Consider the following 27,469-nt stretch of genomic DNA (forward strand, 5'->3'; position numbering starts at 1 on the left):
CTATTGACCTTTTTTACCAATCCTTATTTCGATGCTTCCAAAGTAGTAGTTTTGTTTCCTTTTAACCATATCAGTGAGCCTGACCACCCAATCCTATTCATTGCCTTTTACAACAAACCTGGTATGCAGAAGCCCAACTCAGACCTTCAAAGTGCAACAAGGGCTGATAACTCAAACATTAATGGCATAGCATTTTCTGTGATTGTATTTAACTGACAAGAACCAGTAAGATACGATTTATTTAGCAATGAAATGATGTGAGGGAGTATGGTTTTACGCCGCTTTTAGCAATATTCCAACAATATCACGGTGGGGGACACCAGAAATGGGCTCATTGTACCCATGTGCGGAATTGAACCTGGGTGTTTAGTGTGACGAGCGAGCAGACACTTAAACCACTAGGCTACTCTACCACTCTTGCAATGAAATGAACACCTGGATTGGAAACTACGAAACTTCATCACTGCCTAGTACTCCATAGATCAAGATGATAATAAACAAGTCATCTGGAGATAACATATCCCACTGGTTTGTTGTAGTTCAGTTTGCCTTCATATACCCTACTTTTGATTCAGTGCCATTGGATACCTTGACTTCAGTGCAGGATGAGTAAGTGAATACTGTATCACACCACATTGAAACCAGAGTAAAACCTTTGGCAATAAGACACTGGGGACACCAGAAATGGGCTTCACACGCTGTACCCATGTTGGGAATCGAACCTGGGTCTTCAGTGTGATCAGCAAACACATTTACCACTCGGCTACCCCACAGCCCCAGTTCAGTGAAGAAGGACATGTTGCATATGTTTCAGTATCCGAAATCAATAAAAGGCACCAGTTAACCACCAGACTAATCTGTATTACAAGTGCCCCATATTTAACTGTTTTGGAGTTCTGCAGTAGAAATTCATTTTCAGTAACGATCCAACAAAATAAGAGAAGAAAATATAAAAAATTAGAAATCCCAGTTCATCACTAGACTGAATGGTTTATTAGTTCTTCTCTGTAAATGAAAAACAGGCGGCTACATATGGAACCATCTGTCACAAAAGCTAATTGCTACATGCCCTCATTTTACAATGTGTGGGGGGATAAGGGGAACCAGGCAACCAGAAAATACTTCTGTCATTTGTTTTGGTCAGCTCCTATTCGTTTAGTCTACTTTCATAAACCATACATACCAGCTTGTCCATACTTCTCAGTTTAAGAACACATATAACTGTCACCATTCGTTCTTCACAAAATAACACACATAGAAGATCTTTTCAAAACATATCAATGCTCCAATCAGGTCCATGAAAAAGTAAGTAGTCCATTATCTGTGAATGAATATTACAAATTAAATAAACAGGTCCGCTGTGATGGACTGAAAATATGTAAGGGACAAAAGCTCTGGCAATAGCTTTTGTTATATTCTGTAAGTCATGAAATATGACAGATTTGCGTCTTTGCTTGAAGTGAGATTTGACTGATAGTCTCACAATGCTGAAAATTTATTCAACATATGCAGTCCATTCCGTCAACTACATCTTCATCCAGCATCACCAGCCAATATGGATGTCGTATTCCTTGTCACGTCGACCCCTGCCACCCCCCACCTCGGAAAGCCCCTCTACCAAACCCCCCACTGATGAACCCATCATCGTCTCCCCCTCCACCAAATCCTCCTCCTCTTCTACCCCCACCAAAACCCCCTCCTCCTCCTCGTCCCCGTCCACCACGTCCTCCCCTGCCTCCGAATCCTCCGCCTTCCTGAGCCATGCGCTCTCGGTGGGCCTGATATCTTTCTGCCATTTTTATCAGGTTGTCAGGGATTTCCTGGAACGCAAAAACAAAATAAGTGAGTTCTTACACGCATTTAAACAGAATGTCAGTAATATCATGGCACATACGTTACTTTAGACCTATGAAGATTTGGGTAAGAAATTTGTCTTCGGCCACCCATGCTTGTCGTAAGAGATAACTAATGGGATCGAGTGGTCAGGGCTGCTCTCTTGGATGATGTGTGTCATGTCCTATTTGCCTAGGTTGATGCTCATGATGTCACTGGATTGTCTGGTCCCAGACTCAATTATTTACAGAATGCCATCGTAAAGCTGGAATATTGCTGAGTGTGGCATAAAACAACGAATGTACAAAACGTTTCTTTGGGAGGAAGACATGCTTTAGACATTTATCCCCACGAACACTGAAAATCCCTAACAAATGTTGTGTAATATATTATCTATCCACTTGAGTATCCAACTTTTTCCTGTGAGGAGGGATGGACAGCGTCTACTGCCATCTCTAGTGACAAATTTCACCCACCATTGGGTAATAACACACTTTGTCTGCTATAGACTGCATTCAGTAATACGTTGAAGCTATGTATTGAAGCTATGTCCCAGGAGCCTGTAAACTGGAATGGGATTCTAAAAACAAATGTCGATGATGTTGATGTACCCATTATTTATTTCTTGGTCTCCTGTGAAAATGGAAGGATAAAAAATACTCCGATTATAAGACATTATTGTTTCCAAAATAACTTTAGTTAGGGTCCTGAATAAAGAAACATTGTCTCACCTGGTCAGCTTCTGCCATGATGTCAATGAGTTTCTGTGCCTGACGCCAATCTCCCCTTGTGACGAATGTAATTGATGTACCTGTATTCCTGGATAAAGAACGCAATTCTATGCAAAACAGGGTTTGTTCAGATTATCACATTTATCAATTTAATCAAGAATCTTAAGGCCCCTTAGAAACACACGAGAAACGTAAGTAGTTGGATGAACATGAGATTGATGGTCGTAACTCTTAGCTACTATAGTGTGCTAGAAAAGTCTGTGAGGTAAAATTTTTGACATACTTTTTTATACCAACTGACAAATATGTCTGTTTCAAAAACAATGCACACACTTTGTGTACATTCACTATTCACGCAGTCTGCACACTGTTAAACCTCCAAAAATATAAAAATAAGAAAGTCAATTTTTAAATCGCTTTAGGCACAGCAATTATGCAGGTTTCCCCTTGTCAGAGTTACCTACCCTGCTCTGCCCGTTCTGCCGATCCTATGTACATATTCTTCAATGTTCCTTGGGAAGTCATAGTTCAAAACATGCCTGAAAAACATGGTCCGAAATAGTGATAACTCATGCATGTATCAACATCTACAACATAGGGACAATGGTCAATCATCAAACTGTTTTGTAGCTAGCAGTGAACTCAACTGAAGAGGTGAAAGAGCGGAACTCTGCTTTGAACAGTATTTCAGTCATATAACAGCATGGTTTTAGTTTTTTACCACACTGGTGAGCATGTATATGGTGCTGACTCACATAGAGAAACAATCAGTGAATCTGGGATTCAAAGCCATGGTCATAAGTTCCTGGTACACACAAGAGAGGCAACTCTGCAGAGAGTGCTGCATGAACTGAGAGTAGACTCCCCCATGTCAGTTTGTAAAGAGCCTGGACAAGTCAAGGCCTTTGTAGTTGTATTAATTTTTGGTAAAAATCCTGTATAGTGGATACTGGTTGCATGACCATAAAAAGCCCTACGAACATGATGTAAGTGTGTACAAATTTAAGGCTTTTAAAACAATGTGTGATTTTAAAGGCTTTTCACGAGGAACACTGTCATTTAAGGCTATCATAAGCCTGTATGAACCATGAAGTTTGTGAGGCATCATACACACTGACTTCTGACTTTTCCATGAGAACACCTAGATACCCAATCCTCCACATGTTTTCGAATCATAGATATCAGCTGTCAACAACGTACGTGATGTCCTTCACGTCAAGGCCCCTTGAAGCGACATCGGTAGCAATAAGAATGCGGACGGCTCCGGACTTGAAGTCACTCAGAGCAGCTTCGCGGTCACACTGCTCCCTGGTAAAGACACATCTCCCAGTCACATGGGTAATAGTTACAGAACGTGAAGAAACAGCTAGTTAAGGTTGTTTAATGTACTAAGCAGTATTCAAGCATTATACCTGTGGTCTTAATGTAATTAAGTCCGGGTCACACTAAGTGTCTCAAACATATCTGGTTGTCAAGAAAATATTGGGGGGCAAGCTTCCAATTTATTCATATCAAACACATTACTGACCTGTCTCCATGGATACACTGACACTCCACAGCCTCCATAGCCAAGTCACTGGACAGGTCATCAGCTCTGGAAATACGTCAAACGATCATGTCACAACATTAACAGTTATACCATGTTAGCCTGAACAAACCTTTCCAGACACCATGTATACATGACATTTACTGTCTGAATAATCTATGATTAAAGATCATTACAACCTACCCAATAATCTGGGCCCTTATTCTTGAAATGTTCGTAGCCCTAAGAATTCTTAACTTCGATCGTAGCCAATGTGCTAAGAATGGGCTTAAGAAGTTCTTAGGGCTACAAACGTTTCGAGAATAGCTAGCCTGGCAATTTCTAAATAAAATAAGGAGAATTTCATTGAAATGCTAATGTAGATATTTTCACTGCACTTCCCAATGGTGACCCGTTCTCTTGAGTTAATGCAAATACCCTCAAGAGATCTGTCAGACATGATACTGACTGCATAACTGAGTATGATAGGAATTTGATAATCCATGGATTAACGCCTTCTACCAACAGCTGTTACTATGACAACCAGTGATTTCGGAAACTGGTACTCACAAGACTTTCTTCCCTACAAACACTATGACTTTGTCCATGGGCTGAAGCTCATACTGGAGGAAGTCAAACAACTGAAAGTAAAATATAACATATCAGATTGTGTACTTTTGTAATCTTATCAACCACTTCAACATTGGCAAATTGTGAGTGATCAAATAGACAGATTTTGTTATCAGGTAAAAACAATCATTTAGTATCAATATTGTTTCATGCCAGTCAGTAATACACCAGGTATTTTTAAGGTGTCAGACAATACCAGATAGTCAATGAGGTCCCTTGTCCATTATAAACACATGCAGTTTCTTACCCGAGGCTTTTTCTCCTCATCATCCAACACTTCCACCAGCTGTGTAACACTGTGGCAAGCCTATAACGAAGTGAGTGAGTGAAGCTAGAAATGAAATTCTAGACACAGAAATACTTGTCCTATTTTGATAGTAATCACAGAATACTACCACAGAAACATACATATGAGAAAACAGACACTAAGGAAACAACAAAATCAATAAAGATTTCTGTCACCATAAACCAATTACCAAAATTGCCTGAAGCAGTCATAAAATCCTCACTTCACGTCAATCTTACAAAGGTATATTATGGGTCTGTAATGCTTGCAAGTTTCCACTCGGAAATAATGAAGTTAAGGCACGTTAGCCACAGACAACTGGATAGAGGAATGAAAGTCAAAGCACCACAAGACAAGCTCACTGAATTTTCAGTTGGGGGAGCTAAAACTGCAGGTGTCCTTTGTTTGTAATACAAAGAGATGCAATATTATCTGGACATTATAATCTGAACAAGTGAACTCTGCTCAAGATAAAAAAGAGCTGCATCTGGACACAATGAAGTTACATGCCATATCACTCATACATCATTTGAATGTTCCTTATTTGGAGTTTGCTGCTGTTGACAATCCCTCTGAGAGAAGATATGTTTTTCATAAGGAAGCAATCAATATTATCAAACTGAACTGCAGCTATCTCATATCTAATCAGGAAAGTTCACAGGCTTGGACCTGTCGTTAGCTAATTTGTGTCAGTAAATTTTACAGATATTAATTTCATGATTACTGGTTCTATTATATAACATATATGGTCACTGTTCCACTGCACCAGAGTGAGTAATGGGACAGCATACTCGAATGTAAAAATGAGTGAGTGAGTTAGTTTAGCTTTACGCTGAACTCAGCAATATTCCAGCCAAATGGCGGCGGTCTGTAAATAATCAAGTCTGGACCAGACAATCCAGTAATCAACAACATGAGCATCGATCTGCGCAATTGGGAACCAATGACATGTGTCAACCAAGCCAGCGAGCCTGACTACCCGATCCCGTTAGTCGCCTCTTATGACAAGCATATTCGCCTTTTGTGGCTAGCATGGGTTGCTGAAGACCTATTCTACCCCGGATCTTCACGGGTCACATGTAAAACTGAGAGTGTTCGGTAATGTTAAATTTTCAAACCCTTATGAACAAGTAAGGTTGATCTAACACTGATTTTCATGACAAGAACACCATTTGAAGGATTAAAAGACTTACAGCCAGATCAAGTGTCCCGACAAAGATGTTGATGGGGCTGGACATGTACATGTCTGCTAGCCGCTGAACTTCTTGTGGCCAGGTGGCGCTGCCAACAGAACCAACATTCTCGTGGATTGGTTCCAGTAATATCACAGATATTTGAATAATGCCTGTCTCAGAACTGATTAGCAGGTCCAGTCATCAGTGACCAGTCACATGACAGTGACTGACATCATAGTGAGTGAGTATGGTTTTACAACGCTTTTAGCAATATTCCAGCAATATCAAGGCGGGGGACACCAGAAATGGGCTTCACACATTGTACCCATGTGGGGATTCGAACCCAGGTCTTGGGCGTGACGAGCGGACGCTTTAACCATTAGGCTGACCCCACCGCTCGACTGACATCATACCCAGCAGTACATACTCCATACATTGATGTAAGCTCCTCTATCCCTCATGAATACATACGATTTGTAATGGTGAAGAGATATTTATGCGAGACTTCTTTCTTATTCATATCGTTTTTGGTGACAGATTTTTGCCTCAAAATTCAGGTCAGAGCTAAACAAAAAATATTTATAAAAAATAAATTTAAAAAATCCAATTTAAAAAATATTATTTTGGTCATTTCCTCTGGCAAATCATAATTCCATTTTGGAGGTTTTTATATAAAATTTCAACAGGTTGTAATTAGAGTATTTGATAAATTTATGAAAGTAAATGAGTTATTTACATTATGCTTATATCTGGTTGGGGGAATAAAAAACTTCTTCTCAATTTTCAAATGTTTGAAGTCAGCAGATTCGACAACCCATGGCAAGGTTCCACTGAGATGGTAACCAATGACATTTTTGGACAAGGCTTATGGAACTTCTTGTGGCCATAATTACCTTGTCATTACAGTCTGTCGGTCTCGTCTGATGTCCAACAAAATCTTTCGGATCTCAGGTTCAAATCCCATGTCCAGCATTCTGTCTGCTTCATCCAGAACCTGCAATAAACACAAACATGGTAATATTGGGTACACACTCCATGCTTTGCTTTACACACAACATTCAAGGTTTATGCCTTATCCACAGGTGAATGATTGTAATCAATAGGTTCAGGCATTCAAGCATTGGAGTTCGCAAAATAATTCGGCATATATTTGTTTGCATGCTATGGTCATATGAATGAATTTGTGTGCTAAGATTAAGTGAATGTTACATATGTTATATACGATTAAAAAAAGGAGGGGATATTGGATTTACAAGATCGATAAAATGCAAATGATGAAGCAAGGAGGAAACAGATGATGAAGAGAAATTAAGGGAAAATGTGACAATTCATTCCATTCCCTTGGAAATGTTTCATCTGTATGGATATATATTACTTTTTCTCAAATGTTTCATCTGTATGGATATATATTACTTTTTCTCATATGCATTGGCATTGGCTAGTGGTATGCTCGCAAAATGTGATCCCCCACTTTTTTTGAATGGTATATTTGGGATTACACTTTCTTAGTCAAGATTCTAATACTTTTGTTAGGTTGAGTCCCATCTGGGCATTGTGTATTCTTAAGTGAATGTTGTTTTTAGCCACAACCACCAACATTTCATCAATGTGGCAGATTGTAAATATTCCAGTCTAGACCAGGTGATTCACTCTAATCCACACCATCAAGACCCAAAGACACATATTACCTGTAACAGAGCCTGATGACTGCATTCATTTTGGTGATGAGAGTGAGTGAGTTGTGTTTTACTCAGGTTCAGCAATATTCCAGCAATAACATGGCAGGGAGCACCAACAATGGACTTCACACATTGTAACTGGGAATCGAACCCTTCACTGTGAAGAGCAAATGCTTTACCCACTACCCCACGGCCCCTCACTTCAGTAAACCTTTTTAACACAAGTAGGTTGCTGGGGAGTAATTCTACCCAAGACTCTGATGGTGGTCTATCCACAGAGTGTTCACATCATGTATTATCAACTGACATTCATAGGTTAAATCATCACAGCAATTAAGAATAACTAAACGACATTTACGCCTACATATTCATGACAATTGTTTCGCTGTATTGTGCTTGCAGTAAAGTAGCACGGTTCAGTATCCAAGCAGGGATTGTATCATTAGAGTATTCTGTTCACGTATCATCAGACCACATTAATAGGGATAACAAAGCAATAAGGAATAACTTAATGACATTTACACCTAACATGACAGTACTGTAGCTGTATTGTGTTAGCAGTACAGTAGCTAGGGGTGACTATTGAGGGGAGACAACTATTGGGACAATGATACTCTATTGCGACACACTATTGCGATAGTGATAGTCTATTGCAACCAACTATTGCAACACTATGGCAATAGTTTTTCTCTCCTTGAATTGTCTCATTTAAAGTCATTTCCCAAATGAATGTATAGTTTATATGAAATAAAATCAAGTTGAAGTAGCTTGAGTCTCTTTTGATAACTGGCAAGAAACTCTAACCCTAGATCAAGTAAACAGTCATGTTTGTTTAACTGGTAACAGGGACGGATAACTCTAAATCAAAGTGAACAGAAGTCAATTACTAAACTATCGATAGTCACGTATACTATCGATGCATCCATAGTTTTTCGTTTCTACCATCGATTAATTGCTATCGGAAACTCAACAATTGCAATCCATCGATAGTTTGATTCATCCCTACAGCCCTAACAGTAGAACAGGTCAATATACAGGTAGGGAAGGTACAAGTAGAGAATACGGCAGGTGTCTGGTAAGGCTAAGATTTTCAACTTACCAGATATGTGACAGACTTCACATCTACGATGCCATTCATGATGAGATCGTTGAGTCGGCCTGGTGTGGCTACTATGATCTCCACACCTTTCGCGACCACACTGATCTGATTTCTCCGGTTCCCGCCACCATACACGACCACGCTGGAACAATGTATAATAACAATTCATCAGACCGAAATGTAACTTACAGGAGCCGCTCCTGCAGCATTGACCGAGATGTAACTTACAGGAGCCGCTCCTGCAGCATTGACCGAGATGTAACTTACAGGAGCCTCTCCTGCAGCATTGACCGAGATGTAACTTACAGGAGCCGCTCCTGCAGCATTGACCGAGATGTAACTTACAGGAGCTGCTCCTGCAGCATTGACCGAGATGTAACTTACAGGAGCCTGCTCCTGCAGCATTGACCGAGATGTAACTTACAGGAGCTGCTCCTGCAGCATTGACCGAGTTGTAACTTACAGGAGCTGCTCCTGCAGCATTGACCGAGATGTAACTTACAGGAGCTGCTCCTGCAGCATTGACTGAGATGTAACTTACAGGAGCTGCTCCTGCAGCATTGACCGAGATGTAACTTACAGGAGCTGCTCCTGCAGCATTGACCGAGATGTAACTTACAGGAGCTGCTCCTGCAGCATTGACCGAGATGTAACTTACAGGAGCTGCTCCTGCAGCATTGACCGAGATGTAACTTACAGGAGCTGCTCCTGCAGCATTGACCGAGATGTAACTTACAGGAGCTGCTCCTGCAGCATTGACCGAGATGTAACTTACAGGATCTCTGCAGCATTGACCGAGATGAGCTGCTGCTCCTGCAGCATTGACCGAGATGTAACTTACAGGAGCTGCTCCTGCAGCATTGACCGAGATGTAACTTACAGGAGCTGCTCCTGCAGCATTGACGAAGATGTAACTTACAGGATGCTCCTAGCATTGACTGCCGAGATGAATGTAACTTACAGGAGCTGCTCCTGCAGCATTGACCGAGATTGTAACTTACAGGAGCTGCTCCTGCAGCATTGACCGAGATGTAACTTACAGGAGCTGCTCCTGCAGCATTGACCGAGATGTAACTTACAGGAGCTGCTCCTGCAGCATTGACCGAGATGTAACTTACAGGAGCTGCTCCTGCAGCATTGACCGAGATGTAACTTACAGGAGCCGCTCCTGCAGCATTGCAGATGTAACTTACAGGAGCTGCTCCTGCAGATTGAGGGCTGCTCCTGCAGCATTGACCGAGATGTAACTTACAGGAGCTGCTCCTGCAGCATTGACCGAGATGTAACTTACAGGAGCTGCTCCTGCAGCATTGACCGAGATGTAACTTACAGGAGCTGCTCCTGCAGCATTGACCGAGATGTAACTTACAGGAGCTGCTCCTGCAGCATTGACCGAGATGTAACTTACAGGAGCTGCTCCTGCAGGAGATGTAACTTACCTCCTGCATTGACCGAGATGTACTGCTCCTACATTGGATGCTGCTCCTGCAGCATTGACCGAGATGTAACTTACAGGAGCTGCTCCTGCAGCATTGACGAGATGTAACTTAGAGCTGCTCCTGCAGCATTGGCCTCCGAGATGTAACTTACAGGAGCCCTCCCTGCATTGACCGAGATGTAACTTACAGGAGCCGCTCCTGCAGCATTGACTGAGATGTAACTTACAGGAGCTGCTCCTGCAGCATTGATTGAGATGTAACTTACAGGAGCTGTTGCAGCATTGATTGAGATGTAACTTACAGGAGCTGCTCCTGCAGCATTGACCGAGATGTAACTTACAGGAGCTGCTCCTGCAGCATTGACCGAGATGTAACTTACAGGAGCTGCTCCTGCAGCATTGACCGAGATGTAACTTACAGGAGCTGCTCCTGCAGCATTGACCGAGATGTAACTTACAGGAGCTGCTCCTGCAGCATTGACCGAGATGTAACTTACAGGAGCTGCTCCTGCAGCATTGACCGAGATGTAACTTACAGGAGCCGCTCCTGCAGCATTGACGGAGATGTAACTTACAAGAGCCGCTCCTGCAGCATTGACGGAGTTGTAACTTACAGGAGCCGCTCCTGCAGCATTGATGGAGATGTAACTTACAGGAGCCGCTCCTGCAGCATTGACCGAGATGTAACTTACAGGAGCCGCTCCTGCAGCATTGCACTCACAGAACTAGGCTAAATACAAATGTACCACATGTAAATAAGTGTCTCATAACACAGCGGGTCATCCATGGACACCAAGAGGAAGGGATGACTGTATATGGTGGACGGCTGAGCTTACTAGACTCTACAGAAATAATTAAGGTCAAGGAAACATAGAAGCATATAACCACTCACCTGCGTATGCCCCTGTAGTTGATTTTCTTCACCTCCACCTCAATCTGCTGGGCCAGTTCTCGGGTCGGAGACAACACTAACACATTGGGACCACCACGCTGCTCCCTTGGGCTGTGATAATACAGCGGGAGTGAATCAAGGAATGTTCATTCATTAATGCAGTCAGAAATTTTAACGTCACATCACTGCGTCATGTGAACAATATGGTACTGTTGGATGTTGGGTTTTTTCGTCTGTTGTTTAATGCCACACTCAGCTACACCACAAGGGAAGGGGATCAGGGCTCGAATTAGTGCTTTGTTACTTGCATTGGTGCAACCCAATATTACAAAATGCAACCTAGTTATTAGTCTAACTTGCAACAGGTGCAACTCAATTTTTGAGTGGGTAAAACATTTAAATAATTCAATAGCATATTTCTTACATTACATATTACAATAAAAGCAGTGCAACTGGAATTTGGCTGGTTTAACTAGGTTTTATTTTAGGTTGCACCTGGTGCAAGTAGGTTAACTTGTCTTAAATCAAGCCCTGGGGATTTATCAGAGCTTGTCTGCAAAATGTGGAAGGAAAGTCTAAAATGATCCAGGTCATAGATAATTACAACTCTGGTCATCTAGAAACACAACCAGGGCAAAGAGGATTCGAAACGATGATCATAGGTTAATAGCTCCAAGCAATCTAGTGAATGTCAGTGCCTGAGATGACTGCGCCTGATCTGCCACCTAAAAATATGTCTAATAATTGTAGTATGTCGACAATTATGCAGCTTTACCATCTCACAGATATTATGAAACTATTTTCCTTGTCCAGTTTAGCTATTCATAATCGACAAAATCAATTACTACAATTACCCGGTTACAAGATTCACAACTCACACAGGCTGGTTGTCAATGTGGATTAAAGCTGGGAGGAGAAAAGCCAAGGTTTTTCCGGTACCTGTCTGAATAGAAACAGTGGGATCTGAAAATCAACTCAAAGAATGACTGACAAGAGATTTCCAGATCACTTGATGATGATGCAACACACTGGAATATAATTAAGTTAAATCATGTTCTTAAAAAAATGTGTTTTTTAAAATCTTTATAGGACATTCGAACAACTGCAAGAGATTAGGACTGGACACCTACCTGTGCTATTCCAATAAGGTCTTGTCCTTGTAACAGAATGGGCCATGCTTGTTTCTGAAGAATGAATGAGTGAGTGAGTGAGTGAGTGAGTGAGTGAGTGAGTGAGTGAGTAGTAGTGAGAGTGAGTGAGAGAGGTATGGTTTTACGCCACTTTTAGCAATATTCCACCAATATCAAGGCGTGGGACACCAGAAATGGGTTTCACACATTGTACCAATGTGGGGAATCGAACCAGGGTCTTCGGCGTGACGACGCTTTAACCACTATGACACCCCACCACCCCTTGTTTCTGAAGAAAACGATAACAGGATAGCTGAGGAATTTCTGCAGATGGGGGAAACTGACCATGCACAAAAGGTGTATGCACTGCTTAATGCTGTACACTGCAATATTCAGTCATTCAATAATAGACATACTTGAGTTTGGATCAGACGAACTGGTGATTAATATTGTGAGTCTAATACTGACCTGTATTGGTGATGGCTCAACAAACTTCTGATTATAGATCTGTTCTAGAATCTGAGCTGTAAGAAAATGGAACCACTGTATAACTGTACTAAACTTTAAACTTCAAATAATAAGTGAGTGAGTGAGTGAGTTTAGTTTTACGCCGCACTCAGCAATATTCCAGCTATATGACGGCGGTCTGTAAATAATCAAGTCTGGACCAGACAATCCAGTGATCAACAGCATGAGCATCGATCTGCGCAATTGGGAACCAATGACATGTGTCAACCAAGTCAGCGAAACTGACCACCCGATCCCGTTAGTCGCCTCTTACGACAAGATAGTCGCCTTTTTATGGCAAGCACATGGGTTGCTGAAGACCTATTCTACCCCGGATCTTCACGGGTCACTTCAAATAATAACTGAACACACTCTTTACATGACAAACCATGATTCAGTTATTTGTAGTTACAAGGACACTCATTCATTTTAAGTGAAAGAGCCCCAAAAAATAGGCTTCAGCCAGCCTATTACATTCTGGTTCTGGGGAACTACACTGATGGGAATCCCTGTGATTATGTCACAGATATGAAAATTAATAAATCATCAAAAACTTGAAACCACTTTTAATTCGTCTCCTCAATGTTGTCGAACATGGAATTACAGGGACTTTTTCCAGTGCTTAGAGTGAGTGAGTGAGAACAATATTCCCGCAATATCATGGGAATGATCTTCACATATTGTACCCATGTGGTGAATCTAACCAGGGGCTTCTGTGTGATGAATAAATGCTTTAAACACTTGGCTATCCCCACCCCACCCCACCACCACATTCCCACCCCAATCCCACCTTTAAAAGACAAGAGTTTCTTACGATAATGCTGGAAGGCTTCTTCAAAGGTCCTCACAGGATTTGCCACACGTTTGTCCCCGCCTTCAACAATTATGTTGTTGTTCTTCTTCCTGTTGATAACAGTACACTTCCATTATAGGCCATAAACCTGAGAGTTAATTATTGACATATCTGACCAAGGGAATTGGAGTACAACAAGCATGGAATACATAAATTTTAAGGAGGGGAAAGGTATCACAAATTCTCTGGTCAAGCCAATACAGGCAGGTCAAGCCAATACCAGTAGGCCAAGCTAATACAGATCAAGCAATTACAGGCTGGGTCAAGCTGATACAGGCAGGTCAAGCTGATACAGGTGGGTCAAGCTGATACAGGTGGGTGAAGCTGATACAGGTGGGTGAAGCTGATACAGGTGGGTCAAGCTGATACAGGTGGGTGAAGCTGATACAGGTGGGCCAAGTTTATACAGGTGGGTGAACCACCTGTGAAGCTGATACAGGTGGGTGAAGCAGATACAGGTGGGTGAAGCTGATACAGGCAGGTCAAGCTGATACAGGTGGGCCAAGCTGATACAGGGGGTGGCTGATACAGTCAAGCTGATACAGGTGGGTCAAGCTGATACAGGTGGGTACAAGCTGATACAGGTGGGTCAAGCTGATACAGGTGGGGTGATAAGTCAAGCTGATACAGGTGGGTGAAGCTGATACAGGTGGGTCAAGCTGATACAGGTGGGTCAAGCTGATACAGGTGGGTCAAGCTGATACAGGTGGGTCAAGCTGATACAGGTGGGTCAAGCTGATACAGGTGGGTCAAGCTGATAAAGGTGGGTCAAGCTGATACAGGTGGGCCAAGCTGATACAGGTGGGTCAAGCTGATACAGGTGGGTCAAGCTGATACAGGTGGGTGAAGCTGATACAGGTGGGTCAAGCTGATACAGGCGGTCAAGCTGATACAGGTGGGTCAAGCTGATACAGATGGGTGAAGCTGATACAGGTGGGTCAAGCTGATAAAGGCAGGTCAAGCTGATACAGGTTGCCCAAGCTGATACAGGTGGGACAAGCTGATACAGGTGGGCCAAGCTGACACAGGTGGGTCAAGCCAGTAGAGCACGCCTTGACAGTACATTTAGCCCCAAGACAGAACATTCAGGTCAAGTCACTACAGTCAGGCCAATCCAATACAGTCATGTTAATCTAAGAGTCAGATCAAGCCTGTATAATCAAAAAAGAGTGAGTGATCAAGCCAGTACAAGCAAATACAGGGAGGCCAAACCAACACAGGTAGGCAAAGCCAATACAAGAAGGCCAAGCTGATACAGTGAGTGAGTGAGTTTAGTTTTACGCCGCTTTTAGCAATATTCCAGCAATATCACGGCTGGTGACACCAGAAATGGGCTTCACACATTGTACCCATGCGGGGAATCGAACCCGGGCCTAGGCATGACGAGCGAACGCCGTAACCACTAGGCTACCCCACCACCCCAAGCTGATACAGGGAGGCCAAGCCAACACAGGTTGGCAAAGCCAGTACAAGCAGGGCAAGTCGCCCAAACAGGCAGGGCAACAAGGACAGTTTGGACATGTTTTATGTTTCAGGCAATAATCCAGATAAAAATGGCAACCTGTAAAGAATCAAGTTGTTTATAACCAGTTATTGATATCATAAACAATAATCAAAGCCATCAGTTTAAGATGACACAACTATCGAACAAGTCACCAAAGTTAAGTGATCCATTAAATCACCTCATATAAGCATAGTTTCCTGTCATTTGGCTACTTTTTAACCTTCACAACTCTGGACTACACACATACACAACCACACCATGGACAACACATAGCCTACCTGATTTCCTTTACTTCTCCTGGATGCATGTTAGCCACATCAGGATCTTCAAAGTAAAAATTCTTCTCCAAAGGTGGCAGACCTACGACAAAAACATTTACAGCCTTGTGACAAAATGTTGAAGGAGCAAGTCAGCAATATCACCAACCAACAAATAATCCAGTCTTGAATACTAGTTGTTAATAGCATGAGGAACAAGTCAAGCCATATTGAGTTCACACTGTCACAAGGCTCTCTTAAACATGGTGGGCCTGATGATTAGTGTTGGGAATTGGTTAAAATCTCATACCGGGTAATTGAGATCATCGAAAATAATTGGTTAGCGTCATTTATGAAATTTTCCTGGTTATTTTTGTTAAGGCCAGACCAATTTTATTTCTTGTTTTACGGATCCGCCGGTCATATTTTTTCAAGCATAAGAAAAAAAATAAAAATTAATCTTCCACGCCCTAAAAATAAATCCTCATGTTTTTATTGGCAAAGAATGTAAACTTACAAAACAAAATTTTTTGATTTTTTTTTGCCCCATATACACTTCATAACTTGCCAAAAATTAACTACTTTTACAAAGGAATATTACTTTGACTGGTGATTTTGATTTTTGATTTTTTTTCCCTCCTGCCTTTAGGTTTTCTGAGGATAACAATTAGTAAAACAAGAAATAAAATTGGTCTGGACTAATGCACAAAAACACAAAGACAAAACCATGTAGTTCTTTGGGTTTTTTTCAAATTTCACATCTTAACAGGATGATTAGTATGTTAGGAACATAAATTTATTGGGGTCTTTAAGATAAATTCAGTCATGACTTGGAACGAGCTTGTAGTGCTCGTGAAATGTAACAGACAAAAAGAACCTTGTGAAAAATATTGTTAATGCAAAAAGAGAATACCTGAATTGTTTGTAATGCAAAAAGAGAAAACATGATCGATTGCTTGGTCATCTAATCTTTGATTATTTCAATTAATCAGACCACCACTACTGATGATGTTTCTTGGTTACCAGGCACCATAACCATGTTCATCACTTCAGGCTTTCCTCCTATAATTAAGCAGATGATAAATCTAAATACTGCTCAAAGAGGCATCAAACTCAAATCCTCTCTCAAATATCAGAACAGCACTAGCCCGTTTCAGATGTAGTTCCCATGATCTTCTAATAGAAAAGGTAGGCATTTAGGGATACCACAGGAAAAACGCTTGTGTAAATATTGTACTTAGAAGATGAATATCATTTCTTGCTTGTTTGTCCATTGTATGCAAATATCAGAAAAGAATACATAAAGAAATATTTCTACTTGAACCCCCCAATAGACAAATTCCATACCCTCATGACATCCGAAAATCAAACAGCCACAAAATACTTTGCAATGTATGTATACCACGTCATGAATATGAGATCCTCTGCATTACAGATGTGATATTATTTACTATATATTCATTTATATTGCACCCTCTGCTACTGTATGTAAAATGTACTATAGGCCTACGGCCTCTTCAGTACTGTAAAATAAAGATTGATTGAACTACCAGATATATCATAAATGTCACACTGATAAATAGTTGTGAGTCAAGTAGAGTCAACCACTGCTGTGTCAAAGTTGTAAGGACCTATGCAAATGTGTCAAGTTAGACGAGGAAGCCGCGGTGGCTGAGCGGTCTAGGCGTCTGACTTTGTGTGCTGGCGATTAGGTGCCTGACTCTGAGGGTGTGGGTTCGAATCCCGGATGGGACTCAACCCAAAACAGTACTAGAATCTGTACTTTACTGAGAAAGTGTAATCCCAAATATAACATATGTTACATTTGACCACTTTCTAAAATGGCATTGTGTATTTCAAAGTTAGACGAGGATCGACAAATCCACTAAAGGATGACTACATGAGGAATCCATGGTATCAAGCTGAGACAATTCTAAATTTGACAAAATGGTGTCGGACTCTATTGTATGACCACTTATAGTACCAGAAGGCCAGAAATGTTGGACCAGTTTTACATCAAATGGTTCTCTGTTATCTCCTTGCATTGTTAGACATGGTTTTCATAAGCCCAAACCCAACCAGTTAACATTTGTACCTTCAAATTTCTTTGCTTCATTAGCCTCTTTAGCAGCTCGAATGATTCCCCAGTTGATTTTGGGTTTCTCGGCTGGCTCTCCGTTGCCTGCAAGAAACAAAAACCATCAACTGATAACTGGCCTTGCTAAATACAAACAAGAGGCATATAGCTTACAGATTAGCAAATTATGTACTTGGTATTATTTTTAGTTATTAATACCAAGTACATAATTAGTACATAACTTGCTGTAGTTTGTATGTTGGCATCCTTTATTGACAAGATACATAAATAACCATATGTCAGCTGTAATAACATGATGATGATGATGATGATGATGATGATGGCATGTACAATTTAAGCTTTTGGTCTGCATGCATACATTGAAAAGTATTCCTTCACCTGCATTGTCATCTGTGCTTCCCCAGCCCGATGATCTACCGCCACCACCTCCTCCGTAGCTTGAGGAGTCTGAAAATAATACAGTGTTTCAATAAGGCAGAAATAATACTAAAACATGGTTTGCTAGTTTCTTGCAATATTCCAGCTATATGGCGGAGGTCTGTAACTAATCAATCCAGTGATTAACAGCATGAGCATCGACCTACCCAACTGGGATATGATGACATGTGTCCACCAAGTCTGCAAGCCTGACAACCCATTCTGTTAGTCGCCTCTTATGACAAGCATGGATTACTGAAGACCAATTCTAACCCAGACCTCCATGAGTCTGAGAAATGGAAGGACTTTGACAGTTTTTAAATGTCAAACACAGACCATAATTTCACATATTTACACAAATATAGAAAACTGGCCCTCGGTTAATGGTCCAGTGCTATGAAATGCAGCCTTCAAACACAACACTTGTTGTTGTTTAATACTATGGTATGTCATCATCCTGATATATGATGGTCATTTGGAAGTAACAGAGTCTGGATGAGTGACAGGGTATAAAATTGCTCGCGTACTCTGGTACAGTGGTACATGTAAAATCACTTGCCCTGATAATTTTTCCACAATACCGGCCGATTATTAAAATAAACAACATAATTAACATTGGAAAGTCAACTGGACACCGGTACAGTGTGATAGACAAATTTGCTTGCCCGACAGAAAAAACACTGGACTGGGACGTCGGGCAATGAGTTATTTCCACCCCTGAGTGAGTGAGTGAGTGAGCAATCAGCAATATTCCAGCTATATGGCGGCGGTCTGTAAATCATCGAGTCTGGACCAGGCAATCCAGTGAGCAACAGCATGAGCATTGTTCTGCGCAATTGGGAACCAATGACGTGTGTCAACCGAGTCAGCGAGCCTGACCACCCGATCCCGTTAGTCGCCTCTTACGACAAGCATGGGTTACTGAAGATCAATATTCTAACCCGGACCTTCACGGGTGACTCTGGATGAGACAATCCAAGGAATGACATCATGGGCATTGATCTGTTCAACTGGGATATGACATGCTTCAACAAAGTCAGCAATCTGGACGAACCGTTCCTGTCAGTTGCCTCTAACGACAAGCACTTGTTGCTGAAGACCCAAAACGTACAGACAACAAGCAGAAGATGTAGTGAAAACTTACCATTAAATGATTCTGTGAGTTCCTTTATCATGTCTTCAGCTTGTGTTCGAGCCTGGTCACTGCCAGTCAGGATCACGATAACCTTCCCATCTTCTGTCTCATTTCTCGTCACCTGAACATTTGACAAAACCCTGACACTGCTTTAAACAGTATTACATGTACACCATTGTATGGTGGCTTGATTTGGAAAGGAACCCTGAAGTTATTGAATGTAGGAGAAATTCACAACTGGAAAGGGGCAGTAACTCTTTCAGGTATTTTGAAATGAATTTTCTGGTTGGTGCGATGTTAACCCACTTACAGCCTAATAAATTTAAAAATAAACAAGAGTTGTTTATTGCAAAATAAAACACTGTAGGGAGCACATCCAAGATGATAACTCACTACCCATTTAAAAACAGCTTCGACCTTTTTAAGTCATAAAGCTGTGTGTTTTGAATCTCCAGAATTGACATCAGGATGGAACAATTATTGTGAAATAACCATATTTTGTTTGCAGTTGTTCTAAATGATTTATCTGATAGCTGCATTAAAACAATTACTTTGATGCCTGCTCCACTTTCATCTTGAAGCTCTCGTATTTTGGATCCACCTTTACCTGTAACATGGACAGAGACAGGTGAGATAGTGTTTGTTGTTTTAATGACACAGTCAGCAGAATGGACAGAGACAGGTGAGATAGTGTTTGTTGTTTTAATGACACAGTCAGCAGAATGGACAGAGACAGGTGAGATAGTGTTTGTTGTTTTAATGACACAGTCAGTAGAATGGACAGAGACAGGTGAGATAGTGTTTGTTGTTTTAATGACACAGTCAGCAGAATGGACAGAAACAGGGGAGATAGTATTTGTTGTTTTAATGACACAGTCAGCAGAATGGACAGAGACAGGTGAGATAGTGTTTGTTGTTTTAATGAATGGACACAGTCACAGAATGGACAGAAACAGGGGAGATAGTAGAACCGTCAGCAGAATGGACAGAGACAGGTGAGATAGTGTTTGTTGTTTTAATGACACAGTCAGCAGAATGGACAGAGACAGGTGAGATATGTTTTAATGACAGAGTCAGCAGAATGGACAGAAACAGGGGAGATAGTGTTTGTTGTTTTAATGACACAGTCAGCAGAATGGACAGAGACAGGTGAGATAGTGTTTGTTGTTTTAATGACACCGTCAGCAGAATGGACAGAGACAGGGGAGAAAGTTGTTTAAATGACACAGTCAGCAGAATGGACAGAAACAATTAAGATCATGTTTGTGGCCGAATGTATTTCAGCTGCAGGTTAATTAATGGAATATTCAAGTACTGTAATGGCAGCCTACAAAGAACCAACTCTGGAATATTCCAGTACTGTAATGGCAGTCTACAAAGAACCAACTCTGGAATATTCCAGTACTGTAATGGCAGCCTACAAATAACCAACTCTGGAATATTCCAGTACTGTAATGGCAGCCTACAAATAACCAACTCTGGAATATTCCAGTACTGTAATGGCAGTCTACAAAGAACCAACTCTGGAATATTCCAGTACTGTAATGGCAGCCTACAAAGAACCAACTCTGGAATATTCCAGTACTGTAATGGCAGGCTGGCAGTACAAAGAACCTACAAAGAACCAACTCTGGAATATTCCAGTAGTGGCACTCTACAAAGAACCAACTCTGGCAGCCTACAAAGAACCAACTCTGAATATTCCAGTACTGTAATGGCAGCCTACAAATAACCAACTCTGGAATATTCCAGTACTGTAGTACTGTGGCAGCCTACAAAGCCAAAGACCAACTCTGGAATATTCCAACCAACTCTGGAATATTCCAGTACTGTAATGGCAGTCTACAAAGAACCAACTCTGGAATATTCCAGTACTGTAATGGCAGCCTACAAAGAACCAACTCTGACAACTCTGGTAACTCTGGAATATTCCAGTACTGTAATGGCAGTCTACAAAGAAACCAACTCTGGAATATTCCAGTACTGTAATGGCAGCCTACAAAGAACCAACTCTGGAATATTCCAGTACTAATGGAACCAACTCATATTCCAGTATTGTAATGGCAGCCTACAAAGAACCAACTCTGGAATATTCCAGTACTGTAATGGCAGCCTACAAAGAACCAACTCTGGAATATTCCAGTACTGTAATGGCAGCCTACAAAGAACCAACTCTACTGTAGCTCTACAAAGTACAGAACCAACTCTGGAATATTCCAGTACTGTAATGGCAGCCTACAAAGAACCAACTGGAATATTCAGTACTGTAATGGCAGCCTACAAAGCAACTCTGGAATATTCCAGTACTACAAATGGCAGCTGGAATATTCTACAAATAACCAACTCTGGAATATTCCAGTACTGTAATGGCAGCCTACAAAGAACCAACTCTGGAATATTCCAGTACTGTAATGGCAGCCTACAAAGAACCAACTCTGGAATATTCCAGTACTGTAATGGCAGCCTACAAAGAACCAACTCTGGAATATTCCAGTACTGTAATGGCAGTCTACAAAGAACCAACTCTGGAATATTCCAGTACTGTAATGGCAGCCTACAAATAACCAACTCTGGAATATTCCAGTACTGTAATGGCAGCCTACAAATAACCAACTCTGGAATAGTCCAGTACTGTAATGGCAGTCTACAAAGAACCAACTCTGGAATACTCCAGTACTGTAATGGCAGCCTACAAAAAAACAACTCTGGAATATTCCAGTACTGCGATGGCAGCCAAACCAGTGATTGCTGTAATGAATGTATGCGTTGGTATCAATGCTGCTGTAGCCCAAAGTGATGAAGGTCTAATATGTTTAACCCTTAGGTAAAACACAAAAGCATGGGTACGGTATCAGTATCTGGCAAGCAAACGAAATGCAAAGTGAATTCCAACGAATTTGATGACCGGGGCATTTCATAATCATTGACCCCTGTGCTTGAGGTACAAAACATCAGCCATGTCACTAAACTATGACAACCTGTACCGTGAAATTGCCTCATATTGGGGTTAAGTGGACCTGTGAATCAGAATTCCTTGTGGCTTGCTCCTACCACAAGTATGAAGTGGAGGCAGCCTAATTCAGACCAGGAATTCACTGTTGTAGTTAGTGAACGAGTTTATCTGTTCCAGTTAAATGATCTTTTGTTTCAAATACCATAGCAGAAAAACATGATTTCTAAACAGTGACGACATATATGAAACTTGTTTTGAACAAAACCGTACCAATAATTCTTCCTACACAGCTCTGGTCCACATACATTTCTGTCTTTTCTGAGCTTGAGCCCCACACCTTGTCTCCATTTTCTGGAATAACAGCATTTATAGTTCAAAAGTATTTGCACAAAGTGAAGACTAAGAATGGAGAAGCTATATTCAAAGGACAATAGCCGAGAATGTTTTCCATTATTTTCTCTTAGTCAGCTGAAACTTGGTCTCAAACATTCAGATAATCTTGTCATTCATTGAAATTATACTTATCTAAAAATTATTTTGAGTCAATTGAATGAAACACAGTACAACCAGAAATTATTGAGAATTTAAAGATTGTAAATGTTTTTATTTTTTTCCCTCATTACTCACGTATTAAATGTGAATATTAGCAGAACATAACTCCAGATTCAAAGACAGGTGAACAGTTAGTACTTTGTCAAGTCACCATGGGCAGCAATGCAGGCTTCAATACGGCGGGGCATACTACTGATCAAAGAAGTTAGAAAGTCGTGATCCACGCTGTCCCAATATCGGACCACCTCTTCTTCATTTCAGCAATATTTGTGAGATTTTTCTTATTGACACTTTCCTTCATAAGTCCCCAAACATTTTCTATTGGATTTAGGTCAGGGCTATAGCTTGGCCAATCTAATAATGTCATATTTTGGGTCCGAAACCAGGCCTGTGAATGCTTTGAACGATGTTTTGGGTCGTTGCCCTGCTGGAAAATCCAAACATTTCCATAGAACACGTGAGAAGATGGAAGTAAATGTCCCTCGAGAATATTTGTGTACCGCTCACTGCTCATATACCCTTCAAATACACAGAGGGGCGTTGCCCCTAACACAGATATGCCACCCCTCACGTTAAATTTCGGACTGTACTTTGGGCGCTGATACAAAGGTTTTTCAGTTTGTTTGGTCCAGAATTTCAGTGTATTAGGAAACAGACACACACAGAACTTTCATCTGAGAAAATCACATTGTCCGAAAGTTAAAATTTCTATGCTGTAAGCACCAGTTCAACCTTCGCTCCTTTTGTTCAGGTTTCATGATCGGTGATGGAATTCCGAGACTTTTCAGCCAACCCATTGCATGCAGCTCAGTTCTAATTGTCTCCTTACAGACAGCCACAGTTCCCCTATCAATCATATTCAGCCTTAAGTTTTCTTAACTCCTTTGTTTGTTTTTAGAAACAAGAATACCAAGCCGCCTCCTGTCACCGACAGTCAATTTTCTGGGCCTACCTGCGCCTCCCTGGTGCTCAATGCCATATCCATTTGCAATATTTTTCAAAACACGATAAACAGTGGACAAAGGGATGCCTGTTCTACTTGAAATCACTTTAGCTGATCTGATGTCCTTGTTATAATACTCTAAAATCAACTTCCTCTTCTCTAAATCATCCATACTGAGGATCACTGAAAATGTCCTCTGCTAGCAAGTAAACAAAGGGGGATAACTCTTCACAAACTAATGAAAAGGATTAACGGAGTTGTCTCTCTTGAATGAAACCAAGCACTTGATAGCTGGTCAAGGTTGTTTATACTAGAAATCCAATTAAACATATTCCTAAAATTCTCAATAATTTCTGGTCATACTATACCTTCATATGGAATGTCTGAGATGACCTGTATGACAATGAGAAAATATACAAAACATCAACTTCCGGAGTCAACTGACCTGCCGAAGACCCCCAACTGTCCTCGCTGCGCCCCCTGCCTGAGCGTCCTCTGCCCCCTCGGTTGTTGCCAGCAGACAAACCTGTGGAATATGTGGACTGTCTGTTGCTTAAAGCCATTGTTAGACATCTGCCACTTTGCTGATACCTATGATCAGGGATATGGCGATGACAAATCAAATCAAATCAAATTGTGAACTTTGCATATATATCCAAGATCATAGATTCTGGGCATGCCTTGGGGATGTAACTCTACTGTATACTACTGGCAGGATAAGTTGAGCACCAACCTGACAATTGACCCGTATTGGCATGTATGAGTCTCGCCCACTGATGCTTACCATTGTTAGCGAAGGGGACCCAGGTTGTGCGCGATCAAGTGTAGTGCAACTTGCTACACTGACGTGAGAGTCTTATGAGCTGAGCAAGGCATGTGAAGCTACGCGCTGAATCAAGTTCATCATCATGCAATGCACGTGCACTAGCCTACATCTGCTCTACCTTTCATAAACCAATTAGGTTTGCTCATTGCCGTGCAACGTCTACTTCTCGTAAACGCGTTCTCTGCGCCGGTCCAACTTATCCTTGTTTGCCAGTAATGACCTGTTCTGACTTGGAATGCCCACAGGGTCAGTTAATCATGTCCACAGGCATTCTAAAAAGCCTACAGCATGTACAGCATCCCAGCCACAATAAATGCCTTGCTTCACATTCCAGTTGTCAACTGTGGTGAAAGGTAAACCTACAAACCCACAAAACAGTATCGTCTCTTACCATTAAATGATTCTGTGAGTTCCTTGATCATGTCCTCTGCCTGTGTGCGAGCTTCATCACTGCCAGTTAGGACGACAAGTACCTGCCCATCTTCAGTCACATTTCTGTTCACCTGAGTTCAACAAAATTAAGGCTGCTACATACCTACACAAGACTTTTTGTGTGTGGTATGCATAACCACTTTTCAGTATGCTGTTGTAATTTCTTTCATTTATGGATAAACCTCAACAACAAAACCTACAAAACATCCCACATGGCTTTAGGGTAGCCTCGTGGTTAAAGTGTTTGCTTGTTACGCCCAGACTCGATTCCCCACATGGGTAAAATGCGTGAAGCCCATTTCTTGTGTCACCCGCTGCGATGTTGCTGGATATATTGCTAAAATCAGTGTAAAACTAAGCTCACTCACACACTAACATTCCACAAGTCCTGGCAGCATTTTTCTCCACATTAGTGTCTCATTGGAAGTAGAAAATCTACATATTTTATTGTCTGTCTATACTATCAGCCCAAAGACTGACTGACTGACTGAGTTGGGTTTTACGCCGCTTTTAGCAATATTCCAGCTACATCCTGGCGGGGGACACCAGAAATGGGCTTCACACATTGTACCCATGTGGGGATTCGAACCCGGGTCTTCGGCGTGACGAGCCAACACTCTAACCACTAGACTACCCCACCGCCCCTCAGCCCAAAGAACGTTGAACTGTTTACAAGTTACTAATCATTGTCTGTTTTAAATTAGGGTTCTATTATGTATTTGGTACACGAATGATCCTTAGTATACAATAACTACAAGTCATATAAACATAAATAAGAGGTGGATAAACACAGTTTACAGCTAATAAGATATCAAACACATCTGAGACTCCTGTACCTTGATGTTTGCTCCACTTGAATCTTGCAACTCTCGTATTTTCGATCCACCTCTCCCTTGGATAATGAATAAATAGGATAAATGTTGAAAATGAACATGTACATCCTATTTTTGTTAAAGGCAAATAGAGTCTGAATCTGACACTTCATATTTCAATGACCAAATAGAGGCAGACCAAAACTTTGAAATAAGCAAGTTTGTTAGTTGTATAACGCCGCACTCAGCAATATTCCAGCTATATGACGGCGGTCTTTATATAATCAAGTCTGGACCAGACAGTCCAGTGATCAACTGCATGAGCATTGAGCCTACGCAACTGGGATATGATGACACTTGCTGAAGGTAAATTCTAATCCTGATCATCAATAATATTTTTTGTTCAGAATAGAAGACATGTACAATGTAAATAAAGATGTCTAATGACTGGATACATATGAGTTTTCTGGGGGTTTTTATACATAAATACATCATTTACTCACACACCCATACTATAGTAATAAAGAAATAAATTCATTCACATTGTCAATAATGTTTACTCTTGAAAAAGATTTCATATGGTTTTTATTTGTGATCCACAATAATATAATAAATATACAAGTAAAGGTGTCACAGACCACAGACATGGGCGATCCAGGAATTTTGAAAGGGGGTCGAATCCCTGAACCCCACATTGGCTCCGCCAATGACAGACAGAATAGCATTTTGCTTGTTTTTGCTTCATAAGTTGTATGGTTGTGGGTGGGGGTGTTGTACACTGATTATGCCTGGGATGTGGGTATGGTACACTGAATTCATGGACATCAGGTTAAAGCATGGTGACTCTTTCATTGCATAATCATTCTTGACAATATTATCTTATGAATCTATCACGACAAACCTGTGCTGTTAGTACATTTTGTGTCAAACCAGTTAATTTATAGAGTAGGAAAACATTAAGGTAACACACGTACAAGCATATCAAAACAAATGTAGGCGATATTGGTCATTTGGGAACCATAATAGTAAATTTAGCGATTCGGAAAGAGTTCCTTCCATTCCCCAACACTAAACCTAACTCTAAACCTAACCCTAAACCTAACTTAAATTTTGGACTTTTAGTCATTTTTGTGAGTTCTCTAGTAATTGTTCTGATAAGTTTTGTTAATAATTTTAGTATACATTAATTTATAAATATTATTTGGGATGGGGGAACGGGAGGAACACTTACCTGTTTATTTTTCTGTTATTAACAGGCCTAATTATTTGAGGGTATATATCTGTGTGCAAAACATTAGCAGGATAGAAAAGCACTCTCTTACCAATGATTCTTCCAACGCAACTTTCCTCCACATACATTTTAGTTGTTTCATTCTCGAAGCTTGACTCTTGTTGCTCAGAATTCTGAGAACGCCAGTTGGAAGAATCTGACCTGTCCTTGTCATCAAACCCGCCGTCCCGTCTGAACCCCCCTCCCCCTCCCCGCCTTCCCCATCCTCTTCTACCCCGTTGACCAAACTCCATTTTCCCGCTATGTATGAAAAGAGGCAAGATTTTCACGTGGTTTCAATCTGTCAAATTTCGTTTGAAACAAGTCGTGATCTAATATGTGATATAGTTATACGTTCTGGTACACCATGTTCATCATATTATAAAACGTATGCAGCGGCATGAGAAATAACAGTTATTATTTATAAGATACCGAAACTGAAAGTTCCACTCCATCTCTTCTACATGCCCGCAAGGAATATAGTGAGCTCCA

General features: G+C 41.1%; 1 protein-coding gene across 1 annotated transcript; it reads right to left on the bottom strand.

Annotated features, from left to right (window-relative positions):
• Positions 1-1,574: 1,574 nt before the first annotated feature.
• Positions 1,575-27,469, bottom strand: LOC124275241 (ATP-dependent RNA helicase DBP2-like). The gene is made up of 25 exons (XM_046710723.1): positions 27,030-27,469; positions 25,732-25,787; positions 24,855-24,966; positions 24,083-24,163; positions 22,413-22,493; positions 19,741-19,796; positions 19,199-19,310; positions 18,016-18,084; positions 17,635-17,721; positions 15,561-15,642; positions 13,740-13,828; positions 12,887-12,942; positions 12,419-12,472; positions 12,167-12,231; positions 11,289-11,399; positions 8,959-9,100; positions 7,074-7,174; positions 6,199-6,286; positions 4,967-5,026; positions 4,660-4,730; positions 4,093-4,158; positions 3,765-3,872; positions 3,029-3,103; positions 2,565-2,652; positions 1,575-1,820 (listed from the first exon to the last, which is right to left on the bottom strand). Exons 1-25 carry the CDS (start codon positions 27,229-27,231, stop codon positions 1,575-1,577), a joined length of 2,358 nt encoding a protein of 785 aa, XP_046566679.1. The 5' UTR covers positions 27,232-27,469.

This window comes from Haliotis rubra, unplaced genomic scaffold (genome assembly GCF_003918875.1).
Source record: "Haliotis rubra isolate DU_JTF1 unplaced genomic scaffold, ASM391887v1 Scf2, whole genome shotgun sequence".
Classification (NCBI taxonomy): Eukaryota; Metazoa; Mollusca; class Gastropoda; order Lepetellida; family Haliotidae; genus Haliotis; species Haliotis rubra.

Bases quoted from the DNA above. Each gene is read 5' to 3' on its own strand.
- LOC124275241 (XM_046710723.1), bottom strand. From the start codon at position 27,231: ATGGAGTTTGGTCAACGGGGTAGAAGAGGATGGGGAAGGCGGGGAGGG. The intron at 19,797-22,412 runs GTACGGTTTTGT...TCCATGTTACAG, and splicing joins CTGTGTAGGAAGAATTATTG to GTAAAGGTGGATCCAAAATA. The intron at 13,829-15,560 runs GTAGGCTATGTG...TGTTATCAACAG, and splicing joins GGAGAAGTAAAGGAAATCAG to GAAGAAGAACAACAACATAA.